General features: G+C 37.5%; 1 protein-coding gene and 1 pseudogene across 2 annotated transcripts; one reads left to right on the forward strand and one right to left on the reverse strand.

Moving 5' to 3' along the window:
* On the reverse strand, positions 499 to 7875 carry LOC109708183 (COP9 signalosome complex subunit 7). 2 transcript variants are annotated; one of them, XM_020229817.1, is made up of 9 exons: positions 7520 to 7875; positions 7373 to 7448; positions 6075 to 6163; positions 3953 to 4042; positions 3519 to 3563; positions 3344 to 3414; positions 1749 to 1881; positions 1425 to 1510; positions 499 to 893 (listed from the first exon to the last, which is right to left on the reverse strand). In XM_020229817.1, exons 1-9 carry the CDS (start codon positions 7676 to 7678, stop codon positions 872 to 874), a joined length of 771 nt encoding a protein of 256 aa, XP_020085406.1. In that variant the 5' UTR covers positions 7679 to 7875; the 3' UTR covers positions 499 to 871. The 2 variants fall into 2 exon arrangements, with proteins under 2 accessions (XP_020085406.1, XP_020085407.1); XM_020229818.1 differs by having other exon boundaries at positions 1425 to 1530.
* Positions 12051 to 17600, forward strand: LOC109707860 (annotated as a pseudogene).

Genomic DNA, 21295 nt, shown 5'->3' on the forward strand with positions numbered 1-21295 from the left:
TCGGATCTCAAATTCCACCCCCCCCNACGAGCACATCCAACCACACAATGTTCTCCCTTCGTACAGGGTTGCGTCTCAGAGACGGCACGTCCAACCACACAATGCTCTCCCCTCGTACAGGGTTGCGTCTCAAAGACGGTCTGCTTCGGGGTCCACTTGCTATGAACTTATTGGCGGGCAAAGGTTTCCTTCAGCCCCGCCTCGTGCGCATGACTGCTCATTAGCTGCGGAATGCATCCACACCGTGAGAATGCATCTGAACCACCCCATCACTAATTAGCCGCCAACATGAACAGGCCCGGAAACCCATCAGCTGCACCTTGTCAACTACGCCGTCAACGGTCCAGCAGCTTCACCAGAAAGTGCACGAAGGCCAAAGTATGCGGAGAGCCCACCCATTTTGAAAGGGAAAAACTGCCCATTTCGTTAACAATTGAGACGTAATAGCTAAACAAGCTATTAATTTTGACTAATCAGTAAACAGAAATAACTCAAATCTAAACAAACAAACTTGAGGGTCTGCTTCAAAATGGCCTCTATTTAGAGGGTCTTACAACAACTATAACAAATCAAAAGGCTACTTTCATGATATCAACTCTAAATGTCATGAGGCAAAAAATTTTTAAAAAATAAAACAACTCAAATAGATTTTTATCTTTTGCTACAGTGATCTATTGTTGTGTTAAATATACTCGTGAACAATAGTTTGACCACCTGCTGTTCATAACTATAAATTTTTCACCAATACACCGGTCGAGACCAATCTCAAAAGAAAGCGAGGCCTTCTGATGCAGAACATGCATTCTCAAACCTTCTCGACCAACAAAAGAGGAACTTCGAGCAGCTCAATCAGAGAAAAGGCAAATGGCGATCATGCTATCGGCTGCCGCCTCCTGCAATTGAAATGATAGACTAATTGATAAGAATACGGAGAGATTGCCTCGTAGACGGCGTGATGTGGGTGCACGAGAAAATTTTGAAAGTTCTTCATTTTGGCCCTCCTATCTGAGGAGAATTTATGCCAGCACCTGGTGTGCTCGTTCGTATGTAAAACCACGAATCCATCTCTTCTAATTTTTATCTCATATTTTGAATCCATTCATCTAATTTCCAAGTAGACAAAAGACTGCAACTGCACAAGTCACATGGATTAAATATGGATTAAATATGAGATTGGTTTGAGGGCAGACAGATATGTGATACGCGGATGCACTGGGTGTAGACAATAGTTTTTCCTCTAACAGTAAATGGAAAAAAAAGAGAAGAAACAAAACACTGTTAAAAGTTCGGTGTGCCGATCATTCAGCTTATGTTATATGTTTGAGAAACAAAGTGAAACTAGGGTAAAAGCTTGTGGACTAGTACGATTTACCAACTCGAATAATATGGACAAAATAGTCTTAATTCTTAAAATATAAAATTACCTCTTAGATCGGACACGGTCTTCCTCAAAGTCCATCACTCCAGACTCAGCGAAGATCTCTTCACTGCCCCGTAAGTCCATGTCGGCCTGCTTAAATTGTGTAACTTCTGCCATCATAAGTGAGACACATAGACCGACATTTGCTAAATTTCATAAGCAATTGGCCATTATACACAGCTGGTGAAATGATGACCCAAAATAAAAATAACTAAAAAGTCACGTCACCATCAAGTTCCCCTATTTTTATAGTTTATGATATAAGTATAGTCAAAGCAATATGTGCTAATATTAGTGTCAGACACGCTTTTCAAAACATCAGATTCACCTTGATAGATTTTTTGACATCTTCCACTCTGTCTTCAACTTCTTTTCGGTGTTTCTTATTTGCCTCACTCATCATATCAGCCCATTTGATTTTCTCCTGAATTGAATGAAGTAGACTATCTGAAGAGCCCAACCTGCAAATTTCATACACCGAGTACAAACAGCAGATTTTATACTAAAATTAATCCATGTAATGGTGCACAAATACTCCAATCAATGAAGCAAAGTAAATTTAAAGGAATGGTGCGAGAGGGAGAGATCATTGGTACAGATTCATAATTAATTCTGCAGTTATCTTATCTCAAACATGAATTTGATGACTCGTTAATCAGGAATGAAAAATTAAATGACCGACTCAACACCACTGATCAGATTCATCTTATTCTACTTACTCCTTTTGTCCATTACTCTAATAACTCTTTGCAAAAATGAGAAAATTGTATTTCCACAAATTTAGCATTATATACCAGAAAAATCTCTTTATGCTCATTGAAATCCACAATTTTGGATAGTAATCGAGCAGAAGGTAACGTCTTCTCATTTATACCCAACTATTCGAGTCTTTTCAGTTTGGATTTTGATATTGATGGTGATGCAGAATAAGCCTGAACCAATGTTGATCGGATTAAATCAATTTAGTTCATCGTGTTTAAATTAAATTAAATTAGTTGAACATATCTTTTAGTTAGTTAAATCAGTATTTTTAGCTATCCTCTTATTTTGGTTATATCTGTATTTGTTAAGATTTTTATTGTTTAGTTAATCACTAGATAAGGTTGTTATAATTAATTATTTAAGATAAAATCGAACTGAAGTTAGTTACGTGTATCTAAGGCTAAGGATACTACTACAAATAAGGTGTAGAGCATCATTGTATGAAGAGGATGACATTAATAATTAATAATAAATAATAAATAAATAATAAATTAATAAAATATGATTCGAAGCTTTGGTGCACGAGCAATCTTTTTTCTTCACGAATGCGTCGCTCTGGAGTTTGCTACAGAATGAGTCCAGTTCCGAAACGAGTTCGATTCAAGAGTGAGTCATAATTATCTTTTTTTACTATTTTTTCCTTCTTGCTTTATTTTTTTACTTTTGAATTTTTCTATTAAAGATTAATTTCATAATTATTTTTAATTACAGAAATATCCAAAAAATCAAAAACTATTCAAAAAATATTTCAAATTTTTTTAAAATTATAAATCATATTTTGGAACCCTCTAAAATATAAAACCCTATATCCCATCCTACATCAGATGGTGTACTTGAAATAGGCAAGTGAGATATTGATGGTGTACTTGAAGTAGACAAGTGACATTGCACATCTGCTTGGTTAGAATTATATGCTATTGGTAGAATAAGCATGCAATTGTTGCTATATCGATTTATTGAGAATTTTAAATTAGTTGATACAATCATCTTGAGTTATTGAATTAGAAATATAATCATCTATAAGAAATGCTTATGACGATGTCACATGATTCTATATTTATGGAGTACAAACCCAACAAAAACATCTTCATCCTCAAATTACCTTACAAGAAAGCAAGAGCAGTGCTTAAATAGCCAATCAAATATCAAAATTAAACTTACCAGCTTGTCAACGTCTGTATCATGTTGCTAAGCTGTTCAGGTCGAGGATCCCTCCCAGCTGCAAATTGCACCTGCACAACATGTAAAAAGTGAAATAATTGAATAAAAAACGAATATTTGAGATTTCTCAGAACAAGAAAATCAACATATAGTTGAATTGACAATTCATTCAGACCTCAAAGCACCGGCGAAGCTGATCCAGTTTGCCTCTAACAATACCCTATAAGTGCAACAATGAATGAGTCATTCAGAATTTAGGTTACACTTTACAAACCACTATTCAAAAGTTAAAAAGTATAGAGGCATTGAACAAATGCTTCATTGGAAAAATTCCAAACACAGAAATTTTGGTAGGTGCCACATATCTGCTAAACTTGTAGCCAATCAAGAAGAAAGTAGAATGATACATCAAATGGTAGGAAAAACAGTGGCAGAATGACCACCGATAGAACTTATTGTGAATAAAACAATGTAGTTTCTTGTGGAATGACAATCTAGTTTCCTTGTTAGGCCAAAGAACAACCAGAATTTAATTTACCCTCACGACAATGGCTAGCATTAATTGTGTAACCTACATATGCATGTAAGGTTAATACAGAAAGCACTCACTGAATACATGCATTCATTGATGAGGAAGTCTTCAAGCTCCCTTACGTTGGAAACATCTAGTTCTTGCATGAGTTGATCATAAGGCAATACCTGACAGCAACCATGATAATTAAGTAGAATCTTCAATGCAGATAACATTAACTCAAAAATAGCTAACAGACTATACGATCAATTAAACCTGCAAGCTAGCTCTTGGAAAGTGTTTCGAAAGATCATTAGTCATTGGCATTGCAAGGAATCAGCTAACAGACTATACGATCTAAAAAATGTGGAGATAATGAGGAAATTATATCCCAGAAAAAAAAAAATTTAAAATAAACCTTGCAATATGCCATCTATTAGAAGATTTTATTGTTTCCAGATGATGAACTTAACAATTTCCATTTAAGGCCATTATCTAGTTTCGGCAGGATCTTGGAAAGGGGCATTTAAAGAGAGTCCTATCATTTAGCATTTATAGGAAGAGATTTAACCCAGCAACCATATGGTTGCAAGCTTAAGACCTTTACCATTAGAAAAATAAAAAAAAAGGAAAAAAAAAAGATGAAACATAACCTACATGCCGTAAAAGAAATTTCAACTTTCTTGACAGCATGATCATCTAAAAGCTACAGCAACTCAGTGTTACTGAACTTCACCGAAAATCAAAATTATGATTCCCAACATGCATAAACAGTATATACAAACATTCGCCATATAAACCAATACAATTTTTTCGCAAGCTTTCCCTTATAGCTTCTACACACTTCATAGAAGTAAATTGTATACTAAAGCAATGTATACAAGTAGGTTATGGTGCCTTTCTGTTAGATGTTTGTGAAAATAGGGAGCTAGCCTGACCTTAGCAAAAGATGAGAATGTCCTTTATAACATAATGGCGGGCTGAACGCATAAGCATACAAGTTATTTCCATTAGCTTCTCAACATGCTTCACTTCTGCCAAGTTTAAGATTTCAAACAAAAAGCAAAGAGACACTGCTGTATTTATTGAGAAAGCAAAGTATGCAATGAAACTGCTGTAATCTTGGATGCCTTGGCAAATCCAGATGCTTATTTTCACAATATAATGATGTCATATATGAAAATAAGTACATCATGAAAGATCAGTGGGCCTATAAGTGTCTGATTGGCCCAGATGTGCCGTGAAGCATTCAACAAGAAGTGTTCCACCAAGAATCGCTTCTTAGTGAAGCATCAACTTGCAGCACAACCTGAAAGCGTGAAATGAACCTTGTAGGAATCAGATGTGGTCACTAGTCAAAAACACACTAAACATACTATTATGCAACTGCTTAACATTAACTCCCTCTTATGCAAAACAAAAGTGCAGCCAAACAGCCCTATAGCACTGATTCTAGTGGGATGAATACATCAACTCCACGCAAATCCTAGATTAAGAACAGAAATGTCGCTATGAAGAGGCTGAAACAATTAAACCTGTATACCTTTCGATTTTATCAAGTCATAACCTTTTTGTTCTCTTTCTTTTGAGCTAATTCTTATGCAATGCAACCAAAGAACAGGCTCTGAAAGAAATTCTCTATAAATAAATTGGATGAAAGTGAAAATATATTTGGTGTGGGTAGTGGTTTTAGTTGTTTTCACCTCGAAGGCGCTAGGGCAACAAGCCACAGAGCTACGAAATGGAACCACAGAGATTACTCTTTAGCAAACAATACAAGGATGGTAGATGGAAAAAAAAGGGGGAAATTACTCGTCACACCTTTAGCTCACAACCAGAAATATGTGCCTGCCTATGAACAGGAAGTCAAACTCATATTCTGTTGGTTATAACTTGATTAAGCAGCAATTCCCTTGCAGTATATTAGGTAGCTGAGATATTTTTGTATCATATCGTTCATCTAAAACATCAAATTTAATTGATCATATGCAATTAGGGAAGTATAAGAATTATCAAGAAAGCAGAACATATACAAATATGACCTATGGAGATACAAAGATACAACTATTCCATACAGAAAAAAAAAAAAAGTGCCACATGTCATTCTATGGCAACCAGCCTCTTTATGTTGTAACTCATACTAAAGCAGACCCAAGAATTAAAAGTTAACTACAAAGAGGCAACAAAAAGCACAATTTGAGTTAATATGCAAATGCATACCTTGTCTGTCTCAGCCAGAGTCAGCACAGTTAGTTGCTTTAGCTTCCGAGCTTGATCAGGCAATAGCGCAGGGAGACAGCCAGCATTGCCTATAACAAAAACATTTCCATGTAAGGTCTCACGAACATGCAAGGACTCCTGCTTTTATTGCTCATACGGCATAAGCGACTATAACAATAAATGATGAGTTCACAGAAAAGGAGGATCAACAATTTCTCATCAGCAAAAGCAGCTATGTACCAATGATAAACCATTCGATAATAAGGTATTATGCTGCTGGACTGAGAAGTAAATTTAAATACCTCTATTACATCATTAAACTCGAGCATTCAAAACCAGTAATAGTGTCATACATGTTGCCTATGCTCGAACATTCGTAAAGTCATACCAGCACTAAATGGCAACAATCCACACAAGGAATAGGAATATCATTTTAAGAAACTTTGGATAGAGTACATGACATGTACGACAACATATAGCAAGTTGCCATATGAGAAACCATTCTTCAGATATTACAGAAAATCAGAGTTTGCACTCTTTAAGTATTCTTAGAAAGGTTACAACGGGAGCAACTTTAATATATACAACCACCAAGATAATCTCCAACCAGTTTTACGCTCTCCAGATAGTTTTCAAAAAGGTAAAATATAAAGCAGCAGAATTTTCACCACACCAGAGGTGATAGTTAGAAAAGTTGAAGAGTAGCATGCAAGCTAGAATCTAATTACACAAACGGGAGAATGGTACAGAAGATAATAACCAAAGTGATGGCATAGCATACTGTAATTGCTGAATTGCAGGAAGCCTCAATCTCATTTAACTACACATAAACCACTTCACAAAAATATGTTTTTTTCCTATTAATGTCGTCCCTTAGTTTACTAAAAGAATCCGTGCAATTATGCATCAGACAATTGGTTAAGATTCAGACGCCATAAACAGTACTTAGATTTATAATTCTAAATATTTATTATTAATAAGGAGTCAAATTTTCAACAATTGAGCAAATACAGTTAATCTGGAAGTGCAACTAAAATATCCTCTACATGACACATAACCAAGCAGATGCAGAGAGTAAAAGCATAACAAGTGCTTCAAGAAGAGGAAAAGAATCATCATAATCACTATTACGGACACGCAACAACATGTTCGGTAATAAGCACATTGATCAACAGGTGCAAACAGCGAAATATATACACAGCGACACAAACATGTACACGGAAACTGTTGAAATAGATAATGTAGCATCTAGGGCTGGGAAAAAGTAAAAAAAAAGAGTACCAAACCAAAATTCTTACTCTTGTAATCACTCCATGTGCCATATGCAAACAATCGAAGCAAATCAAAAGAAGTGGAATACTGCGTCCCTTGAAGCTGCAACATACACAAAAAGTTAGTCGAAAAACAAATCCATTTCAACAACCTAGCAAGATTAGAGCTACAACCTTGGAGAGATTGGGGACGGAGAGAATCTCGGAGAAGGCGAAGAGCGAAGGGTGGGACGTGGCCTCAGCGATTAGGCTAGCGAGCTGCGGCGCTTCGAGAGTCGCCGCGTGCTTCACGAAATGGTCGATGAGCTCCGCTTGCTTCCGCTCGATCTCCATCGCCCTCCGCCGCTTCAGCCTCGGGCGCTCCTCTCCTCCTCCTTCGTCGTCGTCTTCTTCCTGCTTCTTCTTCTTCTTCTCCTCCTATAGGGTTCGATCAGAGCGATTAGGGTTTCAAATTTAGCAAGAGAGAAAGAGTTTGTCGGAAGGGGACAAGGGACGCGAGTGCCTGTTCTTTTCCTTGTCTCCTCATTTCCTTCCTCCTATTTTATTTTCTTTGTAGGGTGTGCTTGGGCGGCCCAATAAAATCATGTTTCTAAAGTTGGGCTCTCATAGGGAATTGATGTGTAAGCAAAGCCCTAAGCCCACGCCAAACTTATTAGTTGGGCCTAAACAAGCGAATCTGGCCCAAAACCTATTTCGCAAATGCTCTTTCTATTTAGGGTTAATTAACGGATAGCAGATGCATCCCTGCAAAGTTCAACTTTAATGCAAAATTAATTAACAGTGTATTAGCCACGGGATAATTAAATCTCTTCTTTTATGTTTATAGTGCACGCATAGTTTTTGAGTTGGTCGAATTCAAACAAGAAATCTATGTAATACGATCTATTTAGTGGTAGGCCTTCTAAAACAAATATAATAATTACCGATAACCATAAGATGGGCACGTTATAAGTTTACATATCATTGAAGAGCAATTTGCCTAATCTCAACGCAAGCTGCAATTTTAAACAATATTTCAGTAGCTTCTGATTCGAATCTATAGGGAAAAGATTCGCAGTGTATAAACTTTATAACCGTATAACAAAGTCTACGGATCTCAGTTAAAAGATCAAAAAGCCAAGCCCCGGGGGAGGGGGGAATCAGATGCCACTTTGAGCTTGGTCCACCAAAGGAGTTAAATAGGTTACATTATTTTACACATAATAATTTTACTTTCTTTTTTAAAAAATTTTTTACAAGATGAAATTACTAGTCTACTCTAATAAAGGTTGCAAAAATAAAGGGAGAAATGCATGAAACTTATTTGAGCTGTCGCCCATTTTGGGTCACTGTCCAGTAATTCTATTATTTAATTTTTTAAGTTGATTAATTTAAAATACGTAATAGTTTATTATTCTTCTGTCAAAATATTAAACGTTTTGTAATTTTTCTGATGCAAGCCGTATGAATTATATGAAATATTCTAAATAAAATCTAACATAAATAGAGGAAGAATAAAGAGGTGTTTGGTCTAAATAATTTTATTTTCATTAAACCATGTAGTAATTATTTTTTCTAATAAAAATTTTTTAATTTTAGAGATTGTGAAACTAGAAGCGGCAAAAATCTCAGTTGGAAAAGATGGCACGAAGAAAAGAAGAGAGGACGAGGGTTTGAAAAGAAGGCACGACACACGTGATAGGTTGGGACGTACGAGACCCAACACAAAAAAAAAAAAAGAAAAAAAGAAAAAAAGAAAAAAAAAAGAGGATGCCACCTTTTTAGCCGTTTCCATCTTTGCTTTCCACACATCCATGCACCCTTCTTTCTTCTTCATGCTTTGGTGGCTTTTGATCTCATCTTTTCACCTTCTATAAAGATTAAAGGAGAGTAAAATAAACTTATTTTGGTAGTGCATTTTTATGCTTAAATAAAAAATAAAGGGGCAAAAAAAAAAAGACATTTGCTAAATGGGACCAAGGAAAAATATAGTGTAAGCTAGAGATTAAAAAGCTTTACAATTGTACTGTAAGGTTTTCTTTAATTATAACTTCCTTGTTCTTCCACAAAAGCAATTTTTCTTGAATTATAATGCAACTTGAATTCTTAATATTGTTGATGAAGTCCTAAAATAACGATCTGACTTTTTGCGAAAGAGTAAGAAGTTTGTGCAATTGATTTTAGTTACTGTAAACACAGTAAGCAATGTTTATACGTACATTACTTTTGAGAATAATATATGATTGGCNGCTTGACTACAAATTCACATTCTTTTTCCTTTTTTTTTTTGACTAATTTGCATAAAAAATTTACTAATCTTGTAATTTTATAAAAGTGGGTCACTATTTTGAATTTTACAAATTTGGATCGAATTTTCAACAAACTAAAGGAAAAAAAAAGATAAGACGACAAGAGTCAGAGAATAATGCAATTTTTCTGAAACAGTGTGTTTTTTTTTATCAAAATAGTATAATTTTTATTTTAAAGAGTATAATTTTTATCTCAAAAAGTACAACATTTATATTAAACGGTACAATTTTTTTATAAAATAATATAATTTTATTTTAATGGTACAATATTTATCTTCTTTTTTTTTCTGATTTTTAGATTTTTCGATAGCAAACAATATATAATGTTCTCTCAAAGAGAGAAAAAAAATTTTCTTTATTTTTTTACTTTTTATTCTTTTTTTTTTTCTACCCTTTTGTATTTTTGTTTGTTCTTTGATGATGGGTGCGTCTTTTTCCCTCATCCGCATGGGTGACGAGCACCTTCTCGACAATGACCTCATCATCTTTGTTTACTTCGCCTTCACCCGGGCCCCCTCTGAGTTCTCCTTTTTTTTCTCCAGCGTCGGCGAAGGTAGAGGCAGAGGAAGAGGAGGCAGCGCCACCCTTATTACCGTTGCCGAGGGCTGCCGATGTCGATGGAGAAGGAGACAGAGGAATAGGAGGTGGCCCCGCTCTTGTTACCGCCGCTGTGGCACCCTAACGCTCTAAAAGCTTAAGCTTGCAGAGAACAGTATTTATATATTTTTATATTTCACACCCTCCCTCACGTCTAGATTTGAGATTTTTTATAAGGCGCATGACGTGAACTTGAATTAAATAGAAAAAAATTCATAATTTAGGAGTCTGACGTGACTCGAACTCAGGATTTTCTATTCAGATACTATGTAAAACAATCGTTGTACTTTAAAAATTTAAACGTATAGAGAATAATATTTAAATATTTTTATATTTAACATGCTTATATTCTAATAAAAAATAAAAAAAATAAAAAAATAAAGTATGGTCGGCGTGAAACACGTACGGTGTCATGTGCCTCTTCGTTCCTGCAAAACCCACCCAAATACAACCTAAAACAAGCTTTTCGTTGTTAATTTACTCCATCCCAAAAGCCGAGCCACACAACCCACCCGACAAGAAAAATGTTACCTGGACCAGGTCCACCGTATCCACTGTAAAACGGTTCATACTTTCCTCCTTAAATATATAATATATATATCTTACAATCCAAATATTAACGTATAGATATTAAAAAAAAAAACTGTAGCTGTAGAATTCTGGTAATTAATTAGTTAGTTCTACAATTCAATGTTATTAAAAAAATTATTACTCAATCTATTAAAATAGATTGTCAACAATTGTATTATTTAGCGCATCTAGCATATTTGTACACTGACCTGTGCTAAACGGCTAAACGCTCTAAGTTATACCTTCAATTTTGGGGGCAATTTTCCATCGACCAAATCTCATCATAAAAAATTAAAAAGAGGATTTAAGTGTTAGATAGAATAAACAGTGACAAGATGTTGTGAACCTCATGGTGGGTGCATGCAGCATGCAGTAGTTTCTCCTTGCAAAGTGATTTCCATTTGCTAAACCCCAGATGATTTATTAGGGTCTGAATGCCAATCTCTAAATATACTCATTACTATATAAATGAGATACTAATAATTATGCTTTTTATTATATTTATTATTATTTATTGTTTTATTATTGTATTGTTGTTGTTTATTTATTTTTGGAAAAACTTCAAATACCATCAATATGGTTTCGTACTTTTTTACTTTAGTATTCTGTGGTTTAAAGTGCATAAATTTTGTACCATGTGGTTTCATATTTCTTTTTTGTCGGCTCCTCTGATAATATTTCGTTAAATTATATAAAAAAAACTTCAGATACCACATCTAGATTTATCAAATATTTCTTTAGTACCATTTAGTTTTACTTTTGTCACTGATTTTTTTTCCTCCGTTAATATTTTGTTAAATTATATACAAAAAACTTCCGATAACCTACCTATGTTTATCGAATATTCACTTTAGTATCCTTTAATTTTAACTTTGTCACTGATTTAACGAAAAAATGAGTGAAATAAATAATGAAAAGAGAAAAATAAAATCACATGTATTAATTTGATACACTTTAAATTATAGAATATTAAAATAAAAAAATATGGTATCACTAGAGCTAACTTGATATATTTTACGTGTGAAACTAAGGGAGGTATTTGAAGTTTATTTTTTTTTTTGTTTTGTCTTCCAAGCGGTGTTCACTGTTTCGAGCTAAACCCCACGGGGACCCATCTCTTTTTAACTTTCCCAACAGTTTGACTGGATTGGGGAGAAAAGCTATTCCCCTCACTCACAACGCCGAGTGCCCCAACTCCCCCCTACCCTTCCCAAGGGCACGACACAGATAAAATAAAAAAATAAAAATTAAGGGAAAATAAAGAGAGAGACTCAGAGGGGGGTGGGGGAGAGAGAGACTGGGGTTTAAGTGCGTCGGGTTCGTCTCTTTCTCTCATTCTAAATAATCAGTCTCTTTCCCATCATTCCCCTCGCTCTCGCTCTCGCTCTCGCTCTCGCTCTAGTCGGTGGAGTAATAGCATCTAAGAGGAGAGTGGAATTTTGGCGCGATGGGGTGCGCGGCGTCGCGGGTGGAGAACGAGGACACGGTGCGGCGGTGCAAGGAGCGGCGCGGCCTCATGAAGGAGGCGGTGCAGGCGCGGCACCTCCTCGCCTCCGCCCACTCCGACTACCTCCGCTCCCTCCGCCTCACCGCCTCCTCCCTCACCCGCTTCGCCTCCGGCGAGCCCCTCTCCGTCTCCAACCCACACCCCACGTCCTCCTCCCCCGCCCCGTCCCCCCACCCTCCTCCTCCTCCTGCTCCCTCCCCCCTCCCACCCCTCACCCCGCTCCTCCTCCCCCACGCCCGCGCTACTCCCCGTCCCCGTCCATGGACAGGTACCAGCTCCCCCACATCCTCTCCGAGTCGAGCCCCGCCGCCTCCTCCCGGAGACCCGGCGCGTACACTTACCGGGCCAAACCCGTGTTTCCCCCCGCCACCCCCTCCCAGTCGTCGTCCGCCTGGGATTGGGAGAACTTCTACCCCCCTTCCCCCCCCGACTCCGAGTTCTTCGAGCGCCGCCAGGCCGAGCGCGAAGAGGCCGAGCGCCTCCGCCAACAACAACAGCAGCAGCAGCGGCAGCAGCAGCAACACCAGCACCATCTCGAAGAGGAGGAGGAGGACGACGAGGAAGAGGACGAGGAGGAGGACGGAGGAGGAGGAGGCGGCGGAGGAGGCGGCGGAGGAGGCGGGAGGGAAGAGATCCACTGCCCCGAGTGGGGCGACCACTACAACTCCACCACCAGCTCCTCCACCAAATCCGAGGACGAGGAAGAGGAGGACGAGCGGGGGCGATCGAGATCGGAGGGCTTCATCGGCGCCAGATCCGAGTTCGGGGGCTCGGAGCGCCGCGCCCCCCCCGCGCCGTCGGAGACCGGATGGTCGGAAACACCATCATCGGCGGCGGCGGCGAAGGCGAAGGCGAAGCCATTGGCGAGGGAGAGGTCGGAGGCGGAGTCGTCCTTAGCCGGCTACAACGCCTCCGCCTCCGCGTCCGCCTCCGTCAGGGCAAATGACATCCATTCGTAAATTAACCGCTAATCTCCGTTTTTTTTTTGTGTGTGGTGGCGGGGCTGGGGTGTGTAACAGAGACGGTGTACCATTCGAATAGTGTGCTCAGCGCGCTATCCTCGACCTGGACGTCGAAGCCGCCGCTGGCGATAAAGTATCGGCTCGACACCGGCGCGCTCGAGGAGTCCGGCGGCGGGAAGAGCCACGGCTCCACCTTGGAGCGCCTCCTGGCCTGGGAGAAGAAGCTCTACGAGGAGGTCAAGGTATTATCATTACATTATTACCCTCCTCACCTTTCAGTTATTTACCCAAATGCCATCGTTCTCGCGTACGATCGCAGCTATTTATAACGTGGAAAGCGGTAGGACCCTGGTCTTCTGAATGCCCAAAATGCCTTTCTCCCTTCACTACTAAAGAACAATTTCCCAATTTAGTAGCCGGTTGGATGGATCTAACTGTAAATGCAGCGCAATTAAAAATATATACGGTTAGAAATGTCGTAGTTATAATTATATGCATTTTATTTAATTGGATGTAGTAAAAAGTGTTGCAGCCATGAATAATTTGTTTGCTTTTATGTGGTTGAAAAGCGTATTATAAAATTGCATCATTTCATATATAGAGCTGTGAGGTTATTCTCTATGTAGGAAAAGAATTTTTTTTTTTATTTGAAAGATTATTACGTAGGGAAGCTTATCTTTTATTTAAAGCTATTCCTCTCCAACTGCTCAAGTTGGAACTATGGTCAAATTGGATGTAGTTCCAAGTGCTGCATCTGAGTCTTTGAGTCTTCTCGTGCAGTTCCAACTGCAGCAGTTGAATTCAAATCCATCAAATCAAAAAATAGATTTGCATTTGGATGCAGTGCAGTTATAACTGCATGTAACCAAGCACCCCCTTTCTATTGGATTCTGGGAATATGAATTTTATGGGATAATTATTCTGCTTGATCTCCAAGTATTACATGGTTTTAATAAAATGAAGCATCATGTTCACAATCTCTCCACTTGAAGGTGGGCCATATTATATTAATAGACTGTTAGGTCATGTTTCTTCTAGTATTATGCTGGCATATGAGGACAATTCCCCTTTCCTGGGTGTCATTGTCTTACATATAAGCTTCATGCTCTCAGTTAATTCAAGCGGCTTTTTTCCCATTCTCATTGGTTGGGAACAGGGTGGATTGGTTTCTGTCATTTAGATTACATAAAATGATCATTTTTTTTTTTGGGTATGGAACTTTATTATGAAATGGTGTGGTTCTTTGCGTGTGAAGCATTGCAGTGACACGTGACTATGTGAGTTTGTTGGGTTGTTGGGTATACTTGATCTTGGAACTCTTTTATAGATATAGGATGGCGAACCACCAATTTCTAAAGAATCAATTTGCAGTTGTTGGCCTCTGTGGGCCATTGGACATTCTTTTTGAATGATGAACTATAGCCTTATTGGCTGGATCATATTATGCTCTTAACCAGTGTTGGTGGGGAAAGCACTTTATTGTTAGAGGTTGGGTGAATGGCTGTTTGGTTGGAAGAATAAAGTACAATAATCAATAACATATAGAAATGCAAAAGTAGAAGCAGAGGATTCTATGGTGGTAGAAGTGAGAAGGGAGGTTTATATGCAATTAAATAACTGTTTCTCATCACATTAGATGGAACTTATTTTGTTTCTGAAAACCTGTAACTTGATACAAGTTGTTGGATCACTATCACTTAACTGCGTCAATTTACTGTGTTAGTAGTTCCTTTGATACAAGTATAAAGGAAGGAAATACTTTCTTGACAGGATAAATGCCTTCATGAGTGGAAAGCATGAGGGACCAGTGCTTGGGTTTCCTTTACAGTTTCCTTTTGCATAAAGTGATTACTAGCAAACGTGAACTTCGGTGCATGATTTTTCTGTACAGTTGGAGTCCTAGTTATACTTTGCCTTGTTTCAGCAGACCAATGGGCACTATCCTGGGTCTTCTGCCTAGTGAACTATTTCATGATAATTGATAATTCTCTTTCTATAAGATTGCTAGATGACCATTTGGTTTATCAAGAGGGGTAACTTACAAAGGTTCTTGTAGAATAGAAAAGTTATTACAAAGCTACTGGATAACAGTTTGCATGCTTACTTTATTCTTGTGGTCCTATGTGAAGAGCAGTGCCAAGAACTTGGACATTGAAGCAAAATGGGGATATAGAGCACAGTGGTAATCCAGCTCCTCTCTCTATTTTTGCATGAAATCACGAAAGTTAAGTAAATTGGAACAAACAGAAGAACAAAGTTCTTAGAACTTAAATATGTTTGAAATTCTACTTTATATTACCTTGTGTAATATGTTGCTGCTATATACCAATATGCTGTTGTGAAGTATATTTGCTCTGTCTTGTGCTCATTTCTGCATAATTGGATATATGTCTGTACTAGCTTTTTAAGATTTCAGCTGGATGGATTATCTCTGTTGTGCAAATCGTGCTAAGGTCCATATTAGCAATGTTTTTAGGTTTGGTGGAAAGATAAGAAAATGTGAATGGATCTGTGAATGCAGGCTAGAGAGGGGGTAAAGATTGAGCATGAGAAGAAGCTGTCGACACTGCAAAGCCAAGAATATAGAGGAAAAGAGGATGCAAAACTCGACAAGACCAAAGCCTCCATAAAGAAGCTCCAATCATTGATCATTGTCACTTCTCAGGCTGTCACTACTACTTCTTCTGCCATTACTAAAGTCCGAGATGATGAGCTTGCACCACAGCTTGTTGAGCTCTGTTACGGGTATGACATTTTACTCGTCCATTTCTGCTACTTTTACTCTTCATTATTATGTTGTCAAAAGAAAAAAAAAAAGAGTAACTTTCATTTGAGTCAGCTAAAATTTCATATGCACAATTTCACTTATAACAATTTAGTCCACGAGGCTTATTTGGCATGGCTATTTAGACATTCTGTTAGTTTCTTTTCTAAAAATATGTTGCATCAACAACATCACGAGGCTTTTCTTATTTAAACCTGAAGCTCCGAGGTCAAAATCGAAACTGAGATCAAGCTTTAGGAACAAAACTAGAATCAATGTCATGCTTCGAAATTGGGGGCCTGATTTCTAGGAATAAATTGTTACAATTAAAACTCTGATGATTGAATTGAAACAGGAGTCAAACTTCAGGGCTAAACATGTTATTGACCCACCCTAAAAGTAAATGCAGTCATATGCCTCTTAGACCTCCGATGAAATCTGGATCGTGCTTTAATACCTGAACACACAACAGGCTTCTAAAAATGTGGAGATCAATGAACCAATTCCATGAGGTCCAGAACAACATTGTCCAGCAGGTCTGCGGCCTGGTGAACCGCCCTGTTGGCGAGCCGACCTCCGACCTCCACCGCCTGGCCACCCGTGATTTAGAGGCTGCTGTCTCAGCCTGGCACTCGAGCTTCAACCGCGTAGTCAAATACCAACGCGACTATATCCGCTCCCTCTACGGCTGGCTCAAGCTCACCCTCTTCCAAGTCAGCAGCGACAACCCGCAAAAAGACCATTCTTCTCCTATCGCCATCGAGCTCACTGCCTTCTGTGACGAGTGGAAGCAAGCCTTAGACCGGCTTCCTGACACCGTGGCTTCTGAAGCCATAAAGAGCTTCATGAACATCATCCATGTCATCTACACAAAACAAGCAGAGGAGCTTAAGATCAAGAAACGAGCGGAAACTTATTCGAAAGAGCTCGAGAAGAAAACAAATGCGTTAAGGGCCATCGAGAAGAAGTACTACCAATCTTATTCAACAGTCGGTATCAGGATTCCCGGCAGCGGGCGGGACGACAATGGGCAAGTGTTTGACGCCCGTGACCCCTTAGCAGAGAAGAAGTCGGAGATTGCCTTATGCAGGAGAAAGGTGGAGGATGAGATGAACCGGCACGCGAAGGCTGTGGAAGTGACGAGGTCGATGACGCTGAACAACATACAGACGGGCTTGCCGGGCGTATTTCAGGCGATGACCGGGTTCTCAGGCTTGTTTGTGGAGGCCCTGGCGGCGGTTTGCCGAAGAGCAGGATCGGTGCAGTAGAGATATTATTTACTTTGGCTGTTGAATCATCTATGTATTATTACGAGGAAGTTAAGAATATAAATTTTTTAAATATAGATATAAGCAAGTTAAGCAGGAAGAATTGTTCCCCCCCGGGGGTATTTGGGGTGTGAAGGGGAGATGCATGTAGGTATTAGTTTTCTTGTTATTATAAGATTATTTTTGCCCTTTCTGGAATGTGGGAGGGGGATGTCTATGATGTCTATGTACAGGCATAAAGGGTTGGTTGGTTTTGTGCTGTAATAATAAAAACTACTTTCACCTTGCCCGTTACCGTATCTTTTCCTTTTGACCTTCTCACGGTACACTTGTACTAGCTTAAGAATGCTTGCTTGTGTGGCATCTCTCTCTCTCTCTCTCTCTCTCTCTCTCTATTATGTTTAGGGACAAGGTGAATGAATTAATAGATCTACCACATGGGAAATGAGTAAATTGCACCGAGGGTCCTTCTCAGGTCTCTACCTTCTTTTTTTTTTCTTTTTTTTTTTTTGGTTCTATTATTATAATTGGGTCCCCGTTTGCCTTTTTTATGTGTTATCTGTTCATGGAATTAAAGAAAAGAAGGAATCCAAGGATCAGATTGCTAACTATTGGTCGGTGGGTCTGGNCATTTATAATATAAAGGTTGATAAAAATAATTTTTCATTCATTAAACTATATGAGATAGCAGAGTTTAAATGGAGAATAATATAATACAATGTTCAAACTAAATATTTTTATACTTCTACGCATAATATAAAATATATAATTGTTTATTACTGCATTTACTATAAAAAGTACCTTTTTTAAAGAGTAATACTTCTACGCTCTTCTAAACTCTCTCTTTTAGTGCCGCCATCCATTCTTATAAAAAGTAGTTATTTTTTAAATAAAGTCAAGATTTTATAAAAATGCCTTATTTTTTTCTGAAAAAATCACAATTTTTTTTTGACAAAAAAGCTATTTTATGTGATTGTTTTTATAATTTCTATTTTTCAGAAAAAAATAAGGCATTTTTATAAAATCTTGACTTTATTTAAAAAATAACTACTTTTTATAAGAATGGATGGCGGCACTAAAAGAGAGAGTTTAGAAGAGCGTAGAAGTATTACTCTTTAAAAAAGGTACTTTTTATAGTAAATGCAGTAATAAACAATTATATATTTTATATTATGCGTAGAAGTATAAAAATATTTAGTTTGAACATTGTATTATATTATTCTCCATTTAAACTCTGCTATCTCATATAGTTTAATGAATGAAAAATTATTTTTATCAACCTTTATATTATAAATGTTTTTAATTGATTCACACAACTATACTTTTTAAAAACCACGTGAGCTTGCTAATATATCAGGAAAATACATGATGATAACATTAAGATAACAAATTAATTATTTATTATTATTATTATATGCACACAGTTCAATATGCCGTGATATGTACACATCAGCGTTCCACTGTAGAGAATTTCGGTGGGCTTTGGGTGCATGAACAGTTCGCTATTTAAAACTACGGATGACTGACGTACTGCCCACAGCGAGCGGTGCCTCCTGCAGTTTTTCTGGCGCCATCGGACAATTTCCGTTGCCTACTTTTCGGTGCTGTGATGGCTGCCGTGCAATCCATCATCCACATAAAAAATATTCTTGTGAGGATATTAAAGCACGATTAGTCGATTATATCGTTTTTCTATAATTTAATCATAACTTTGGTGCATATATATATATATATATATATATATATATATATATATATATATATATATATATATATAAACAAAACAAAATTTAAACTTATTCTGCTACTACATTGAAGGTTACAGGGCCTGCTCATCAAACAAAAAGAGAAACAACAAAAAGATGTAAATAAACTGCGATTTTTTATCCATAATTCTTTCTCATTAAAGAGTGAGATATGAGCGCGCAAATCAATTTAAAAAAAAATTGCCCAATTAATATTAGTGTAAATACTTCCGATCACACGCAAGGTGCATATCAAGTGAATTATAGCATGCAACGGCAGAAAATATAATGCAATATGATAAGATATGGGAATTTAGTCTACTAAATAATAGATATGAAAATTGAATCTATAAACTCATGGAACTAATTAAGATTTATGACTTCTGATACCGTACGAATAATCCAAATTATTAATCTAATAGGACACAAAAAAATTCACAAAGTGTACACCCAATATGCTGCACATGAAATTGCACAAACATACCTACCTGCCATTGATTCCTCTATCAAGTCCTTAGCTGTGTAATTGGATAGCATTGGATTTATCTGCAACTGGGCCCAAAGTATTACTCATCACACTCTCCAGGTTGTTATATAGGAACCATTCTTTTCTTCTCTCTCTACCCTTTTTAATCTCTCTCTTTTTTTTAAAATTTTTTTTACTTTTTCTGAAAGAAGGTTGTTTTATAAAGAGAGTAACTTGATGGTGTTTGACAGGCAGGCTACTACAGAGTGATGTGTCCACAGAAAGTGACATGGCCCCTATTTATTGTCACAGAATTCAACAGATGTGGGTGACATGCACATTAATTTATCATCATTCCAAGAACAAGATGATGAGGTATATAAAAATGCATAGAAAATTTTGGTAGGCAACAAAGTGAAGGATGAAGAAAAGGACATAGTTCATGGGTGGAAGCAATAAAGGAACTTGGGTGCCACAGCTGTTGGAGGTGGTAGATCATCTTTATCCAGAAACATACTGTATGGTGGTATGAAATACCTGATTATTTTAAATAATTAAGTCAGTAGAGAATAATGTTTAAATAGTTGAGACTCAATATTCCATGTTGCAGGTACGTTTCTATCAAGAAGAAAATTAAATCTAACTAGTAGTCTCATACTCGGAACATCCAACTCTAACATCGTGTGCAAAGATAGTAGTGAGGGCCATTGGCATCTGGTCTCCGTTAATTTGAGGGGTCCTTTATTCTCTTTCTTTTATTATTTGAGAAAAATCAGTGATCGAACACGTCCAAATATCCTTCCATGGTGGTGAGAGAATCTAAGAGGAAAGGTGGTCTCCTATTTATACTTCTTTTCTCAAGTGGATGCACTAATAATAGGTCCACCCATGCATGTATATAAAGAAGATTATAAATGTTCTTTGAAAGGAGGGAGGGGGAAAAAAGAAGGGCTTAAAAGTGTAGTAGTAGACATTGGAAAGGGCAAGGGCATTTTGTTGGTATGGCTTTTGTTTTGTCTTTGAAGTTTTGGAACTTAGCTAGGGAAAAAGGAATAAGGAGGAGTAAAGTTAGTACTCATGATACAGCAAGTTTGGATTGTAATGGAACATTTTAGATGTCCCAAAACTCTTCCTATATATCTATATATATATATATATATATATATATATATATATATAGAGAGAGAGAGAGAGAGAGAGAGAGAGAGAGAGACTACCATACATACTATGCATAGCATCAAGTGTTTTGTTCTATCAAGTTTTTCACCGATAGATCTATCTTTTTAACAATTTTTCTATCTGTTAGATCATACTATTCAATCAACCACCCACTCAATTATAGGGAATCACCATCATTTTAACTGCACATTCCTTTAACAAGGGCCAAAAACCTAATAACGTCAACGACTTTATATTATTAATAGTATAGTAGTCTAGTTCTAAAATTGAGCTAGAATACTTTTAGAAGCACCACCCTCTTGGTGCTTCTAGATTTTCTAGCCCTTGGATTTACTCCTTGATTACTAATAGCCCTTAGATCAAACACTATTCCACCTACCACCACCTACCATCATCATCCCAACCATACATTTCTCCATCCAAGGGTTAAAAACTCAAGAGTACCAACCCCTTGGTGCTTTTGAGAGTATTCTAGCTCAACTCCCTAGTTCTACATATATATATATCTATAGAACTAGGCTAATATACTATTAATAGTACCAAGTCATTGGTGCTACCAAATTTTTGGCCATTAGATTAAGAGATGTGCGGTTAGGATGATGTG

The sequence above is a fragment of the Ananas comosus genome, linkage group 3 (assembly GCF_001540865.1).
Source record: "Ananas comosus cultivar F153 linkage group 3, ASM154086v1, whole genome shotgun sequence".
NCBI lineage: Eukaryota > Viridiplantae > Streptophyta > Magnoliopsida > Poales > Bromeliaceae > Ananas > Ananas comosus.